Raw genomic sequence first — 15667 nt, forward strand, 5'->3', positions numbered from 1 at the left:
GGGATAATGTTTCTAAATTATATTACGATATTCAGAGAAGAGCCTCGTGAAGGTGCCCCCATCATCTGGGTTGAGACAAGTGGCTACGAGTGAGAGGGCCTTCTTATCGATGGCTCCCCAATAACACAATACTATCTCCAAATAGGTTCACCTGGTGCCCTTTAATTTTTTTTTTTTTTTTGCCAGGCACAATCATTTCCCCCCAAACACTTTTTAAATACAATTTTAAAATTGCTGTTTTATGCGCATTTTGTGAACTTGTGGCCTTTCTGCTGTATTATATTCTGTTCATAGTTACTATGTTGTTTTATTCTTTCTTGTGAATCACATAGGGAATATGATCAAATATTTGTATCTAAATACCTTTTAATTAATGCAATCAACACCACCAGGAAAATCCACTGAAATCCTAAAGGTGGTATTCAACTGAGTGTTACTCAGAGCAGACCCACTTAACCATATGGACTGAATGTTCATTGATTTCAATGGCTCTACTCACCAACAGTGTGACTTTGTCTCCGAAAGTGCACTATTCCACTGTCTCCTGAGATAGACAGATGCCAACCATATCTGAGTAAAACAAAATTGAAAGCCACCCTAATAGATTAAAACATCTGCAGCCAGTACTCAAGAGAACTTTTTCTCCAGTGTGAGCTTCTCTACAGTCTAAGAATATCCAAAGGATCTCTGCTGCTGTGCTTTCTTTTCAGCTACTTAAATCACTGGCTGCCCAGGCAGTCTCTCTGTTATGGTGCCCTAGCTGTGGAATATCCTCTTAAGGGACTCCTGCAAGACCATAATCGTACTAGACTCGAGGTGGCAGTATAATAGCTTTCCCAACAAATGTTTTAAAGTAGTTTAAACTAATATTCTTTTGTTACAATAATGCTGCTTTTAATAGACTGGTTTGTTCTTATTTATACGGTAATCTAAGACAGGTTCTGCAAGTTACATTCACCACACAACCGCAGTTAAAATATCTCTTCCTCCACTCTTCCCCTTAGCATTTCACAGGACAAATTGCTTGCTACGTGGTCATCATCTTAAGATTTTTCATGGTGCAGCCAGTGAAGTGGTGTAAGAGTTGCAAACCCTCAACACAATGTCAGGTCATACATTTTTGCCTTACTAAGCTGTTATGTGCACACCTTGATTCTCTTAAGTGGCAAGAAATTTCAGGGGTACAGCACTTTCTTGGGCTTGGTCCCCTTGGGAATAAGGTCACAGGAGGCTTATTGATGTCTTCTAATATTTGCATAAGTTTACACACATGCGGCTTCAGCATAGGCAGAGGTTCAAAGCTTAACATCCCAATGTCTCCTCCCAGTTCAAGACTGCATGGGTTCTTTTGCATGGATGACATAGAAACCTTTGCACCCAGGAAAGCATGGAATACGATGTTCCACTAAAACAGGCTTCCTCAACCTCAGCCCTCCAGATGTTTTTTGGCCTACAACTCCTATGTTCCCTAGCTAGCAGGACCAGTGGTCAGAGATGATGGGAATTGTAGTCTCAAAACATCTGGAGGGCCGAGGTTGAGGAAGCCTGCACGAAAACATGTAGGGTGAAAAAATGTATAGTTGGTGCAGGTGGGTAGGTGGGTAAGATATCATGCATCATGATTCCAATACAAAATATTACGGGAGGGAGAAAGGAAGAGGAGACATGGCGCCACTGCTTTTGGAGATGACCACACATCTGTCATGATTTGGGGAGCCTATCATTTATCCCACTAGCATTTGACAACTGAACTTCATGCTATGGCAAATGGTCACATTTCAAGACAGTGTTTGTACACAGGGGATTTATCCAGCAGTCATCCAGCAATTCAAATCATTCGTTTGGCGGTCTTTAAGCAGAGGCTTGACAGCCATATGTCAGGAGTGCTCTGATGGTGTTTCCTGCTTGGCAGGGGGTTGGACTCGATGGCCCTTGTGGTCTCTTCCAACTCTATGATTCTATGATTCTATGGTTTATTTTATTCTGACGTTTGAGGGATAAGCATTTTCTAATTAAATATTCCCATCAACTCAGATCTCTGTGTGGACTGAGTCCAGCATCTTGCTGGCTACATGCTTGTATGTTCCAATACTCTTCTTTGTCCCTGGAGCTTTCAGAAGAAGATACACCCTCAGTGATCAATTTGCCTTCCAGCCTGAGAGGATGCTTGTGCACGTTATTGCATTTGTAAAAGTCCAGCATCAAATCCAGGCATGACTGAAACTCTGCAAATGGATACTTTTGGAGAATTGTCCCAAGGGAAGCAAATAGATCCTTTATGATGCCTGATGCTGCCAAGATGCTTGGCAAAGCCGTCCCATGAGATACATGGACCAGTTGGGCCCCAGTTGGCCACTCACCAAAGTGGGGGAGGGGAGTGGCGGGGGGAGATTAGATGCTTCAGAAATCTTATTATAGCCCATTTGTGGTTTGACAGGGGAAAGGGTAGGTGGGGTATATGAGAATAACAAAGGAAGCTGCCTTGTCCCAAAGCCAGACCATCTGTTTATCTGCTTGGAGCTCAGAATGCAAAACAACCACCAGCACCGCCATGTCCACATACCTGAAGGGAAGAATCTTGGAAGTCTGCATAATGTGTAGTTGAGGATGGTTGTGGAGTATATTTTTCACAATGTTTTTGTTATCTATCCTCACAACAACTCTGTCAAGGGTTGTGATTCCTACTTTAACACAGGGAAACTTAGAATGAAGAAATGCGAGAGGCCTGTCTTTGTCCAGCCACTGAATTTATGGCTATAGTGGAGGTTCAGTCCAAAACTCATTCTATTCACTGTGTTTAAAGTGCTGCTTGTAGCATAAGGGAGGGGGGGTGTCACCGTGACCCTCTTGGATGAAGGTCAGGATTAAAAACAATGTGATAAAATAGATCAAGACGTCCTTGGAGAAACTGAAGTGTGGAGAACGTAAGGATAGCCACACTATGAACCCAGAGAGCGACACACATATTAACTACCAGTGTGGGTTTGGTGACACACTAAACTGTGGTTAAGGGAATTCAGAAGTAAAATCTTCCTGTGCCAGGGAAGGAGAAGCCAGGTGGACCATGAGCACCTCCCTCATTTTCTTGGAATGGCAATGGAGCCTACCAGAGAGGTGCCGGAACTCAGTTCTGGTGAGTTCTGGCTGGGGGAAAAAAATCCCTGGTCCTATAACTAGTGCTGAAGTAAGATTCAGTTACTTCTAAACTACAAATCAGGAAACCCCTGGTGTCTTGCCATGAAGTCACCTTGTTCACCCCACTCTGTCTCAGCCTCAAACCTTCCTCTGCAATATCAGAATAATAACACCAACCATATAATAATACTTGGTCCCTGCAAGGATTACAAGACATCATGTAGCTTCAAGCACTGTATAAAATGCTGATTATTATTAAATGGAAGGGAGACTCAATTTTTATGTGCATGTTTCCTTCCACATTTACACTGAGTATTTATTGCTTGGCAGGAGGGAGCAGGAGCAATTCCCCAAGTAGGGGTGATGATGCAACAAATTTACTAGCGGTGTGGGATAACCCATCTCACTGAGAACCCTGCACAGCTGTGAGGGTCACCATGACACTCCCAGCTTGCTCTAGGGAAGAAGGAGTTGAGCCAGAAAAATATATATATATAAACCCTGCAGTCCATCCTGTGCAGAAACATCACTATTTATTTTAATAGCCCTTCCTTGGCTGCAGTCAAGAAAAGGAGGGGATCATGGTCAGGAAGCCTCCATAGTGGTTCATCTGTATTGTCTGGCTAAAGCAGGGTGCATCTCAGCAAAGTAAAAGAGATGCAGCATAAAGAACAGGAGCTACTCTTCTCCATGTACACCTCAGCTTGGATTTAAATTAGCACCTCAGGGAAGAGCTAGGTTCACACACTGGGACTTCCTGGCGTAAGAGTAACATGGCAATGTGGAGCAGGTGCCTGCCATGGGGACCAGGAAGATGGTTCACCAGAAGGGTAGGAAACACCCCATTTTAGCTCCCAATAAATGCCCATTTTAACTCACAAGAAATGTTGAGGGTTTCTTGTGCTGTCACCAACCGTCTGCAAACAGTTTCTATTTTTGCCCAAAGGAGAAGTCATCATTTATTTACTTTGATTTCACAACAATTTTATACTACCGCTTCATTGTGAATTAAAAACCACTAAGTGGCATTCTTGCACGGGCATCCAAGGAAGGTAGATTCTGGGTGCAAATGTGGATCCCCAAATTCTCTTGTCAGTAGGTCCTTCCTTTCCCTCCCTTTCCCCCCCGCTGGCATATGGCCCTTAGAATGTTGCCCACAACACAATATGGCTCTTGAGCTGAGAAAGGTTCTCTACCGCTACTACAAAAAGAAGCTGTAGTGGCTGTGGCTGCTGGAAGGATGAGCAATCAGGAACTCGAATTTGGCTATGCCTGTTGAACCTCCAGCTTGTGCTTCCTGTTTTCTCCTTCTTTTTACCTTGTTCATCCTTTCACTTAGCATTGTTTCCCAAACTTGGGCCTCCAGCTGTTTTCGAACTACAATACCCATCATCCCTGACCACTGGGAAACACTGACTTAGCACATGTCAGTTAGTTGTCTTGAATTCTGCTACTCCAGAATTTCCACTTGATCCCTGTCTGCCTGGCTTCACTCACACCCCCATTGCAGCCCAGCCCCACCTGACCCCAGTAGCCCAACTTACCCTTCTGGCAAGCTTTTTGGCTCCTTTAAGTGGAAAATATAGCATTCCTCATTGAAAGTTGTGCATTTATGGCCTTCCTTATCCCCATGCAATAAAACAAGGGAAATACCCACCTTGTTTCATTGCCTCCTTTAACAGGGCCAGATACGCTGAATGTACTTTTCTGAAGTTCTCACATACACACAACACAGCACGAGCTATCGCCATTGGCCATGGGATCTCCCATCCCTGCCAAGTTCGGGTTTTCATGCCAAACACCTGCTTTTCCTTCTACACAGTTTTAACAACCAAGAGCTATTTGGACCTGTACACCAAGATATAGTACACAAGTTCCCAGAGCAAAGCAGAGAGTTTCTTAAAGCTAAGGACCCACTTGGCTTTCGGAAAGCTTAAATTTATTCTGGGAGCCTTATAAAATGTCTCCAAGCAGAACAGAAGTGTAGTTACATGAATGGGTAACAAAGAGGCCTTTGGCCTGCTCAGGTCACAGTGGGTTACCAACAGCCTTTGAGGAAAGACATTTAATCCCTACAGGCTTCCAGTAGAGAGAAGTGTGTGTGTGTGTGTGTGTGTGTGTGTGTGTGTGTGTTAATTTTAGAAACATTTAAGTTCAGGCACAAATCTTATCTGGGAATCGGGGTCAGCTATTATCAGGGAACGGGAGATTTGCCAGCACCTCTACAGCCAGGAACTCCACCTTTACATGCATATTATGTCAAAATACCATTTTGTAATTTGGACTCAGTTCGAAGAAACTGAGCCAACGGTTTCTTTCTTTCTTTTAAAAAACTAGTTTCAATTCCCAGTGCTAGCTGACATGTCAGCTGAACTGACAGACTGCCAAGCAACCAAATGGCCTTAACTGTAATTTAACCATCTCATGCCTGCTGGGACCTCAAGACTTGTTCTGCAGCAGTCATGGAGCAACTTACTCAGTAACCCTGATATTTAGTGTTGGGAGAGTTTAGAAACATCATTATGAAATACTCTGGAGCTTGTTATGACCAGAGTGGGAGTGTGGCATTTGCTTGATGAAACAAGGATGGAATGGGAAAGTTATGGAAGAAGCAGGGCACAAGAGAAGGGTAGCGAAAGAGGGGACAGCAGGAGACCCTGTAAAAATGGACACCAACTGTGGCATCTGTTTCAGTACCTAAACATTGCTGTGCTAGCATGGTACTTAGTATAGCCTACTTATTCAGACATCTGTAGTAGTACCCCTAGTTTTAATGCAAATCTGGATTATCTCATATAATTAGCAATCCCATATTCTGTTTAGTTATGTGTCTTGCAAAATCCAAAGATTTGTCTAAGTGAGGAAAAAGGCATCACTCACGTCCTCATTAACAGGCCATCTGTATGTATAAAACAGTTGAAGTATCGCAAATAAAAACAAATCATCGTGCATGCATATTGCCGACCAAGAAAAGTGGCGCCCCGCACAGTTAAGAAACACTGAGGATTTCATCAGGGAATGTTAAGCAACCTCAGAAGACAACAACATAAATGGATCATAGCACAGTCAGCCCCACAAAGGGCTGTGATTCACAGTTTCCAGGATAATAGAATGGATAATAGAATGACAACACATGAAACCAAAACCATATGGGCCTTGGGGTTCTCATGAGAGCAGGCATTTCCCTGCATGCTTACTACCCATGAAAGCAGAGAGAAGGCATTCACAAGCAAGTCCATAGTCATAGGGGAGGGCAGTTACAGAGGAAGCCAAGCACAGAATCAAAAGTGCTAAGCACCTCTGGGACAAGCAATTCCTACTGACATGCTCTCTGTGGATGCACTAATTTGGGCACCATTCAGGGTGCTGATTACCATCCTTCATTAAAAGCCCTAAACAGTCTGGGCCATATAACCCCATCAGGGAACATTCAATACTGGAATTTCCTTCAACAGCTGCAAACGGAAGCGACATCTTCATAGTGGCACCATATATTTGGAATTCCCTCCCAAGGAAGTCCAGCATTCTCTATTTCTCCCTATGCTTCGGAAGTAGAGTGCACTGTTTTAGTGTCACCTGGCCTTTGGTACTGGATAAAGGAATGTATTTTTAAGATTGCATTTACTCTGCTATTTATTAACGAGCAAGATGCCAGCTGTTGTAGTGGCAGGGTAGGAAAAAAATGACACTGGGGGAATCATGTTGCCTACTGTAGCCGGCTTGCATTATTCCACACAGCTCAGTGGGAGCCACTGAGAGCCAGCCCAGCCCCTATCTATGTAGTCCTGCCCTGGATTCCATGTCTTGGTCATGCTAGGATGGGATATCTTTTTGGGAGAGTGGGAGAGAATGTTGGGGGGAAGTTCTTACTTGTAGAGGTGCTTAAAAATCTCACTGCTCTTTTTTGTTCGATTGTCTTTTGTTATTTGAGTGTTCCTTAGATTACTATGTTGAGATTATGAAATAGATGGCATAGCACAGATTTTACCAAACTTTAGTTTCCAGCTGTTTTCAGGCTACAGTTCCCATCATCCCTGACCGCTGGTCTTGCCAGCTAGGGGTGATGGGAGTTGTAGTCCAATAACAGCTGGAGACCCAAGTTTGGGAAACACTGGTATAGCATAGGTGCTGAGAACCTGAGCTATGTAGGAAGGGGAGAGGGCCTAAGCCTCCTTGGGCACGCAAAACTCACGGCGCAATCCATTCCCACTTCCTGTTCTGCACTTCAGTTATGATTACATTTATTTCTCTCCAATTCACATTTTAGGCACGTCCAAAAGGAGAAGGCCTGACACCGTACCAGGGGAAAAAGCGCTGCTTTGGTGAATACAAATGCCCCAAGTGCAAGAGAAAATGGATGAGTGGAAACTCCTGGGCCAACATGGGACAAGAATGTATCAAGTGCCACATCAATGTGTATCCTCACAAGCAGGTAGGGCTGTTACAGGTGCTCCTCCATATGGTTCAAGTGAGCCTCCAAAAACTCAATATACAGAGTGCAGCATGCATGGGCTGTTTGCAAGAGGGCTTTGGCATGCATCCCCATGCTGCTCTTGCAGACCCAGCCACCTATCACACTTGGCCTTTCAGGGACAGAAAAGGTTTCCCTCCCCTGAATTAAACATATACATTGGAAGAAATGGAACGTCAAGTAAGTTTTAATTCAATAGACTGAGACATTGCAAGACTGAGACTATGAGCAAGAGTGCTTACATGATTACTGACAATTGTATATTACAGTAATACTTGTTCATATTTTATTATGGGAAGCACATGAAGAATGTTAGAAACAATGTCGAAACTTTTTTATTTTTAAAAAAGCCAACAGCAACAAAACTTTTCAAACAAACAAAACACATTTTCTTCTTATTCAGAATATCTAAAGTAATTGTAAACAACTGTCAAGAATTTAAGTAACCTTTTAATCCTCTTGTAGTTGTTTCAGTTATCTGATATTGAGCCCAGTCATAGTTTAGTTTAAAAAGCTATTAGATGTATTTGACAATTACTTCTAGTTAATGTCAAAGAATAAGAAATGTTTGGGATTATTTTTTATAGTACGTTGGGGTCTAAAATAACACTCTGTTAATTCTTATAGGGTTTCCTATAGTAGATTTTATTCACACACTTTTCCCATTTATTATTTTTTAAAATGAAAAGTGAACTCATTTTTATTGTAATGTGCTGCTTTTGCTTTCTTATGTGCAATCTGGATGGGGGGTGTGTGAGAATTTCCCATTAGTAGGGGAGAGTGGAGGGTTTTGTTTTGTCCATATAGTATTTTTAAAATGAATCAATCTGATTCACATTTCCTGGATTAATGTATAGATTAGAACACAGTTATCCTTTGGTTTTTGCACTTCTGCGAGTTCTTGACTAAAAGAGGTATACCAAATTGTCTTGAAAACTTGTGTTTTAGGTATAATACAGCCCCCCCAAAAATGCGTGCTTTGGGTAAAATGTGTATGCAACTCTGCATTTTGTGAAAATAATAAAATGCATTGAAAAATAATGCAAATTTCCATGCATGTTTTTCCTTTTTTTAAAAAATCATCACAGATCAATATGAAAATGGGATGGAATAATTTATGAATGAACACACGGGAGACAGACATGGAGCAGAATTAGACTGATCTATCCATCCCGTTAGACACATTCATTGCATTCAGTGGGGACTGGAGAGCATTGCAATACATTTTCACATGTATTATTTGCATGTATGAAATTCCATTGCTAGATTGGGACATTTTGCCTAAGGATAGTCAACTTCAGTGTGGAAGCTGTGACTGAAAAAATATGATGATATTCGTGTCTTTCACGGGCAGAGAATGTGGGGTGTATTTACCAATCTCTTTGAGAGTTATACTTGACGCAGTTGCAGTTGTTAAATCTCGACAAGGATCTGTGCTTGTATAATCGGGAAGGTGAAGGGTGGAAGAGTCTCAATTGTAAGAGGTAATGCTGGGGAAAGTGTATGACATTAAGTACGAAGAAAAGGTCATTTGGAAGAGCAGAGCAAAGACCTCCCCTAGCCACAGAAAATATTTCAGTGCTCAGATAAAGCTTTCAGATTAATTTAAAGTAGGTCAAAATGAAAACTGATCCATTACAAATGAGACTGGAGGCTGTGTGACTAGCAAATGATGACACCATGCCAGAAATTTAGAATCCATTCCAAAGCACAGCCTCTGCTCCTTTGCTGGCAGCAACAGCAGAAGCAGAGTGAAAGAAATCCCTTGTGTTGTTCTCCAAGATTATTGGGGTTCAGTAAAAGGGCTATAGCCATTAGGTAAAACCAGACACTTTGATGAATGGCTTGTTTACAAAATTTAGGATATGAGACCTGGCTGGTATAGGACGGTATATAAATTCAATAAATAAATAAAAAGTTGCTTGTGGGTTGTAGTCCTCACCTTGAAGATATATTTACACAGGAAGGGAATTGTAGTATGTCTGGACGCCTTTCCCTTTCCCACTGCATGTCAGAGTTGCCATTTTAGATTTCTGTATATGAGGGGGAGCTAAGCAGTTACAATAGAAGGCAGCAAGATTCTCAGCATGGTTTAAAAGCCTGCTGTTGGATATATTTGACCTTAAACACCACACGTTTTGAAATTGGATTTTTAATGGTTCATAACTGTTAGCAATTATATCACCACAAGTCAAGTAGTCATCATTACTACACTATGCAGCATCATAGTCCCAGTAGACAGGGAGGAGCGATTGCTGCTGTCTGCCATGATGCCATCATTCTTGCCAGGCAACCCACTAGGTCTGTGTGTCTGCATATGGTGTTGAAAACACAGGATATGATAGCAATTCTGTTGGTGCACCATCTAACAGTCTGCTTACCAAAGCTGGCCATGATAATCTTCATAGTGATGCTGGATTCTCCAGGGTTTACAAGCTTGGTTGAGTTTCATACCGTGACTGGAGTAGCTCAGGATTTCATGGCTGCCATGACAACCGTGGGCCTGCCTCAAATGGTACCTGGTCCCCCACACAAATTGCAGGGCATGTGCTTGACTTGCTGCTTTGTCCTGGGCTGGGACAATATGGTCTGAGGGTGGAGGAAGTTGGTGTGCTTCCCTTGTCATTGACAGATCACTTGCCTGGTTAGGTTTAGTCTCTGGACAACTGCCCAACTCTGCAGGAAGGAGCTATTGAAATTGTCCATCCTTGGAGACTGATGGATCCAGGTAGAATCCTGATAGCTCCCTAGTGTGGGTGGGAGAATTCCCACTGAAATAGATTGCAGTTCTGCCACTGTCCTGGTCAATCTGTGAAATACAGAAGTGGCCCAGTTATCAATGCTATTGCTTCTAAGCCCCTGGTGGAGCTCAGCTCTCCCCTGGAGATTATAAAACTCTTTGGTTTACTGAGGAGCAATGAAACAAGTGAGCAAACCACTAGAGTGAAAGTACAGGAAGATTCATAGCGAGCCCAACCAAAACAGCTTAGAACTAGTTATTGAGCCTGTTTTGTGACAATGATGGCAGCAAAGGAATCTTCATTTTCCACCACCATGGCATCTGCTCGATGTTGTCTGTTTTGTCACCCTGGTGGATAACCTGCAATGGAAAATGGACTGGGAGGGTGCATCTCTGCTGATTCTCCTGGACTTCTTAGTGGTGGTCAAGTCTATCAGTTGTGGTACCCTTCTGGACCATTTTGAAAGGGTGGGAATTAGGGGCACAGTATTGAACCAACTCCATTGATTCATGAGAATTTGGACCCAGAAGATGGTGCCAAGGGACTGCTGTTCTTTCCCTTTGCTTGCGGGCTCTGGGGTCCTGGAAGGTTCCCTTCTGTCTCCCGTGCTGTTTAATATACACTGCACATGAAAATGCTGGTTGGGGTGTGGGTCATGGAGTCATCAGTATGCTGGTGTGTAACTCAACCCTACCTCTTAGTTTTATATGATCCTAGGGAGGCAGCTGAATGGCTGAACTGCTGTTTGGTAGCTGTGAAAGACTGGATGAGGTAGAATATGCTGAAATATAATCCACACAAAACAGACATGTTGTTGGTAGGTACAGTGTCCGACTTTTAGTCTGGGTTCGCAACTTGTTCTGGATGGGGTCACACACCCCTTGAAAAATCAGGCTCACGGTTTGGGGGAGGGTACTCCTTAAATTAGATGTTCAGGTAGCACCTGACTTTTCCGTTCCTGACGGAGTAGAATATTGCCATGGTCATTCATGCCACAGTGACCTACAGATTAGGTTACTGCAAAACACTCTAGGTGGGTATGCCTTTGAAAAGCATTCAGGAACTGCAACTGGTGTTAAATGTCACAGGAAGGATGTTGATGGGTGTTAGGCATTTTTAGTCTATCATACCAGGATTTGAACAGGCTGCAGGTTTGTTTTCAGCATCAATTCAAGGTGCTGGTGTTAATCTTTAAGGCTTGGCACCTGGGCACCTTGAGGACCATCTTCTTCCATATGAGCCTCCCCGACATGCTACAATAGTCATTTGAGGTACTGGTCCAGGCATGCTAAGAAATTACCAGTGCTACGGCCTCCTCAGTATCAGGGCTCATCCTGCGAGAAGCCTTGCCCGAGGCCCCTGCAATATATATATTTTTGGATGACTGGTAAAATACCTAGCTGATTAAAAAGCCCTTCCACTTAATATTTCCTCCTTTTGATATTGATGCTTAACTCGGGTAGCTGCTTTGGAATTGATATTGCGGTATTGTGGTTTTATACATGATTTGGTTGAATTGTAGATTGTTTTATATTTTGTTGCTCTTTTTTAAAAAAGACAACAATTAAATTTCTTGTAAAAATAGGAGGGATAGTAAGCTTTTTAAAAAAATAATAATGTAAAAATAGTGTGTAGAACCATAAGGTAGCCAAAACTATAGCTGATCCTGACGGATAATCACATGCAGAGTTTAGAAATGGGGGACATAGCTCTCTTCATTCTCTAACTGTAATCTCTGAGCCCTCTCAAATGAACTTCCCAGAAATTGTGAAACCTACCCAGCTTACTTGTGCTTGACATCTTGATGATTTAAGATCAAATTCTGAGAACCTGGGTTAAATATGAAAACGGCTTTTCTCCATTGTTCCTTGCCCATATGAAGGGAAGTGCATCCCATCTACAGCTGAAACAACAACACACAAGTTCTCTCTCTCTCTCTCTCTCTCTCTCTCTCTCTCTCTCTCTCACACACACACACACACACGCACACAGTCTCTGATGACAGAGGCAGGAAGGCAAAATCTTAGTAGTCTGCATATGCAAAGCAGTCTACATATATATCTTGGTAGAGATGGGCAAAGTAGTCACTTTTGCACACATTAATCCATTAATCCAATATATCCAAATATAAATAGCTAAAGCTATTTTTGGTAATCTGCATACTATCCCTTGCTTTTTCTTGTAGGACTAGTTGCAGTCCTTAACAGTTGCCAACAGGTTTACCATACCCATTGAGTCAATCACACATCTCCTACTACCCTTCTTAGAAAACCCCCACCCCACCCTCCCACTATATGTAAGGGTCTGGTGACTTCTGTTTCAGTGTATCTGAAGAAGAGTGCATGTACACGAAAGCAGAAGAAACTTAGTTGGTCTCTAAGGTGCTTCTGGACAATTTTTTAATGAAAAAGATCACGTGCCCTGGGAAAAGATGACATATGGGAACTCCCACAAAATTCCAAAATTGGATCTTCACTTGTGGTTTGTTTGGGGGGGAAACATAAACCATGGGCTTAGGTTCAGGGACATGGCAGGAGCAAGGGGTCAGCATTACAGGAACTTCTATGTAGCACTGTTCCTTCTGATTAAACCATGGTTTGGTTGGAACAACCCATGTGCAAACACAGCTCATGGGACTGACATTGGAGGCAGGAAAGTGGCACCCTTCCCTCTGGAATCCACATCCATCAATTGTTTCGCCTCGATGTCATCAGATGACAAAAACCTGGATGTATCTGAAACCAAAGAAGTTAGTAAAATGTAGTTTAAATTCATTATAGTATTGTTTCCTACTGACATTTGTTATTTCTAAGACTGTATCAATATTTTTCGAGGCATGATTCAAACCAGCATGCAATTAATTGTGGCATGTCAAATCAGTTGCGGTTTGGCACCTGATCTATTCATCTGGAACTCGTGACTACATGCAAACACAAATGCTAATTAACCGTAGCCCTCTCTCACACAGTATGTTCCAATACATTTACGTTGTGCACATTATACTCAGCTCAGGCAACTTTACTCCCAGGCTAGTGTGCTGAGCATTGCAGCCTTCATTCCTCAAATCAGCGCAGCTCACCATTCACACAGCTCCAGGGAAGTTTCCATGTCGCCCTTTAACACATAGTCCTTTCTCAGTGTGGTTAGTTAGGGCTGTATTTCCCCCCCACACCACACCACCAATAGCACTGTGGTGGTGCTCTAAAAGAAAGAAGATCTCCTTTCCAGGAGGCTGCTGCTTTTTGTTTCAATTAGCTATTTGCTGCCCTTTTGGTTTGACGTCACAGTGGGTTCGTGATTGAGCTGGCATGTATATCCATTTCCTTGGGTGTTCTTGGCAGCGTTGCCACCCAGATGCAGCCTCTGAATGGTCATTTCCCCCCTCCCTCCTGCCACTTTCTAGGAGAAGCATCAATGCCGTGGCTTCTTCCTGATTGGCCTCCTGTCAAGTTCCTTTTTAAAAAAATTGTTGTTATTTTGGCCTTCTCTGCTGTTTCTGTAACGACAGCTGCAGAACTGGGTTCAGATTCAGCCACTTGGTAGTTGGTTTGCTTTCCTGGATACTGTTTTATTGGGAGCGAAGGGTTTTTGGAAACATATAAATTGCTCACAGAATTCCAGACAGGTCACCAAAAATATTTCTCTCCTTTAAAAGATTCTTGTCCTGTGTTCTAGAAGGAAAAATACATATAAACTACCTGCAGCATTACCTGTTTGGCATCCAGAAAACTATCAGAGAAATCATCTGTGTATGAAATGAAGGGTTGAGCCAAATCCTTCCATTACTTGGGGCATTTCACACATGACTTAAAGTGCTTTCCCTAGCTTAAATTGGTGTGTAATGCAAGTGTGCATTGGTCAGAATGCACATTTGTGCAAAGAACAGCTCTCTTTCACTTTGTATATCATATTAACAGTGTACATTTATTTACTGAATTGCACCAAAGTCTCTTCCACCATGGCGTACATCCCTACATCCAAGCTGCTAGGACGTGGTTGGCAAATGAACTGATGTGGATAGTGTTTCCTTCCACTAGAAAACCTGGGCCACCCCACTACTGCTCTAGACCACGGCCATCATTACACTCAAAAAATGCTGCGCTTGCTTGCTATGCTTTGGTTTGCATACTGGTTTAATGCCTGCTGCTTTTGTGCTGTTTCTGGAGCCTGAACCTCAGCACTTCACCAGATGCATGCAGCCCAAGCACTGCTTTGTGGCCTCCAACTGGCCCATAACAACCTGATTTCCTGTGTTTGCAACGTCTGTCCTCTGCAAGTATGTCATAACGTGCTGGTAACAAAAACATTTTCTGAGATCTAAATGGGTTGCAGGCCAATAAAACTGAAATCAACCAATGCCTGGGAAAAGCAAACCAGGGAAAGATATTGTTTCTGACTGCGGTCCAAGAAACTCTTGGCACCCCCAACATCCTTTGCTCTACTTCCAGGAAAAAATTATTCCTGTGTATTTGTGTTAATTTGCTTTAAGCTAGTTTATATCAATAAACACGATAACTGCTGCATTTGTCTCTCTCGGGTCAGGTCACGGCAGCTTCTCCCCCAGGCATTTTCGCACAGTGCGGCTGTCCTGAGCTAGAGCCCTTTGGCCCCCTCTATTATGGACTGGGCAGGGTCCCCTCTGCCCCCTGGCTGGGAACCTCATAGGCCACTTTGGCCAAAGCAGTGGAGCTACCATTGTAGCAGAGCCAGTGGGAAGAAGGAAACTGCACAAACCTTCAGTTCCTAAGCAGACCTTTCATAGCACAGAATAAAGGAGGCCCTTGTGGGGTGCAGGGGGGCTCTCTTTGTGAATGCCGGGAAGAAAAGATATAAACCCTCAGATTGTATCAAGTTCATTCATAATTTTAACTTATTTCAAGAAATATGGCAGTGCACCTATTCAGGTACAAGAGCAAGTTGGGTATTTATTTTTTGCTTAAATCTTAAAATGTAGTAGACCTTTGCTCATTTCCTTAGGGTTGTTCTTTCCGACTCTTAGCTAGTGGTTGGTTTCCATCTCACTTACACGGTGTGTAATTTCAGACAGCACTTTTGTTTTTATGATAGACATTTGAAGTGAACTGCTGGGGAATAAGCAACTGATTTCATTTCTGGATTATGTCTCTCTTCAAAAATGTCTTATTTGTAGTTAAGATTTTAAAGCTGCTTTGGCGAGGGTTGGTGAGGAAAGAACAGGAAGGCTGCAATCTGAAACACTCTTGCTCCGCTAGAATAAAAACATTTAAAGTACTGCAGCCAAAATCATGGTCATATATTTGGCGGGGGGGGGGGGGGAGGATGGCGAGCATATTGCTCAGGG

General features: G+C 42.8%; 1 protein-coding gene across 2 annotated transcripts in view; it reads left to right on the top strand.

Annotated features, from left to right (window-relative positions):
* ZCCHC24 (zinc finger CCHC-type containing 24) overlaps window positions 1-15667 on the top strand; it is a 110345-nt gene that overhangs the window by 85963 nt on the left and 8715 nt on the right. For both annotated transcript variants that reach the window (XR_014168833.1, XM_081913835.1), the window contains exon 3: window positions 7403-7567. Coding sequence is in view for 1 of the 2 variants with exons in the window: in XM_081913835.1 (XP_081769961.1) it covers window positions 7403-7567 (165 nt within the window). In the remaining variant the exon portion in view is untranslated. The remainder of the gene's footprint in view (window positions 1-7402; window positions 7568-15667) is intronic.

The sequence above is a fragment of the Podarcis melisellensis genome, assembly GCF_964234715.1.
Source record: "Podarcis melisellensis genome assembly, chromosome: 5".
NCBI classification, from domain to species: domain Eukaryota; kingdom Metazoa; phylum Chordata; class Lepidosauria; order Squamata; family Lacertidae; genus Podarcis; species Podarcis melisellensis.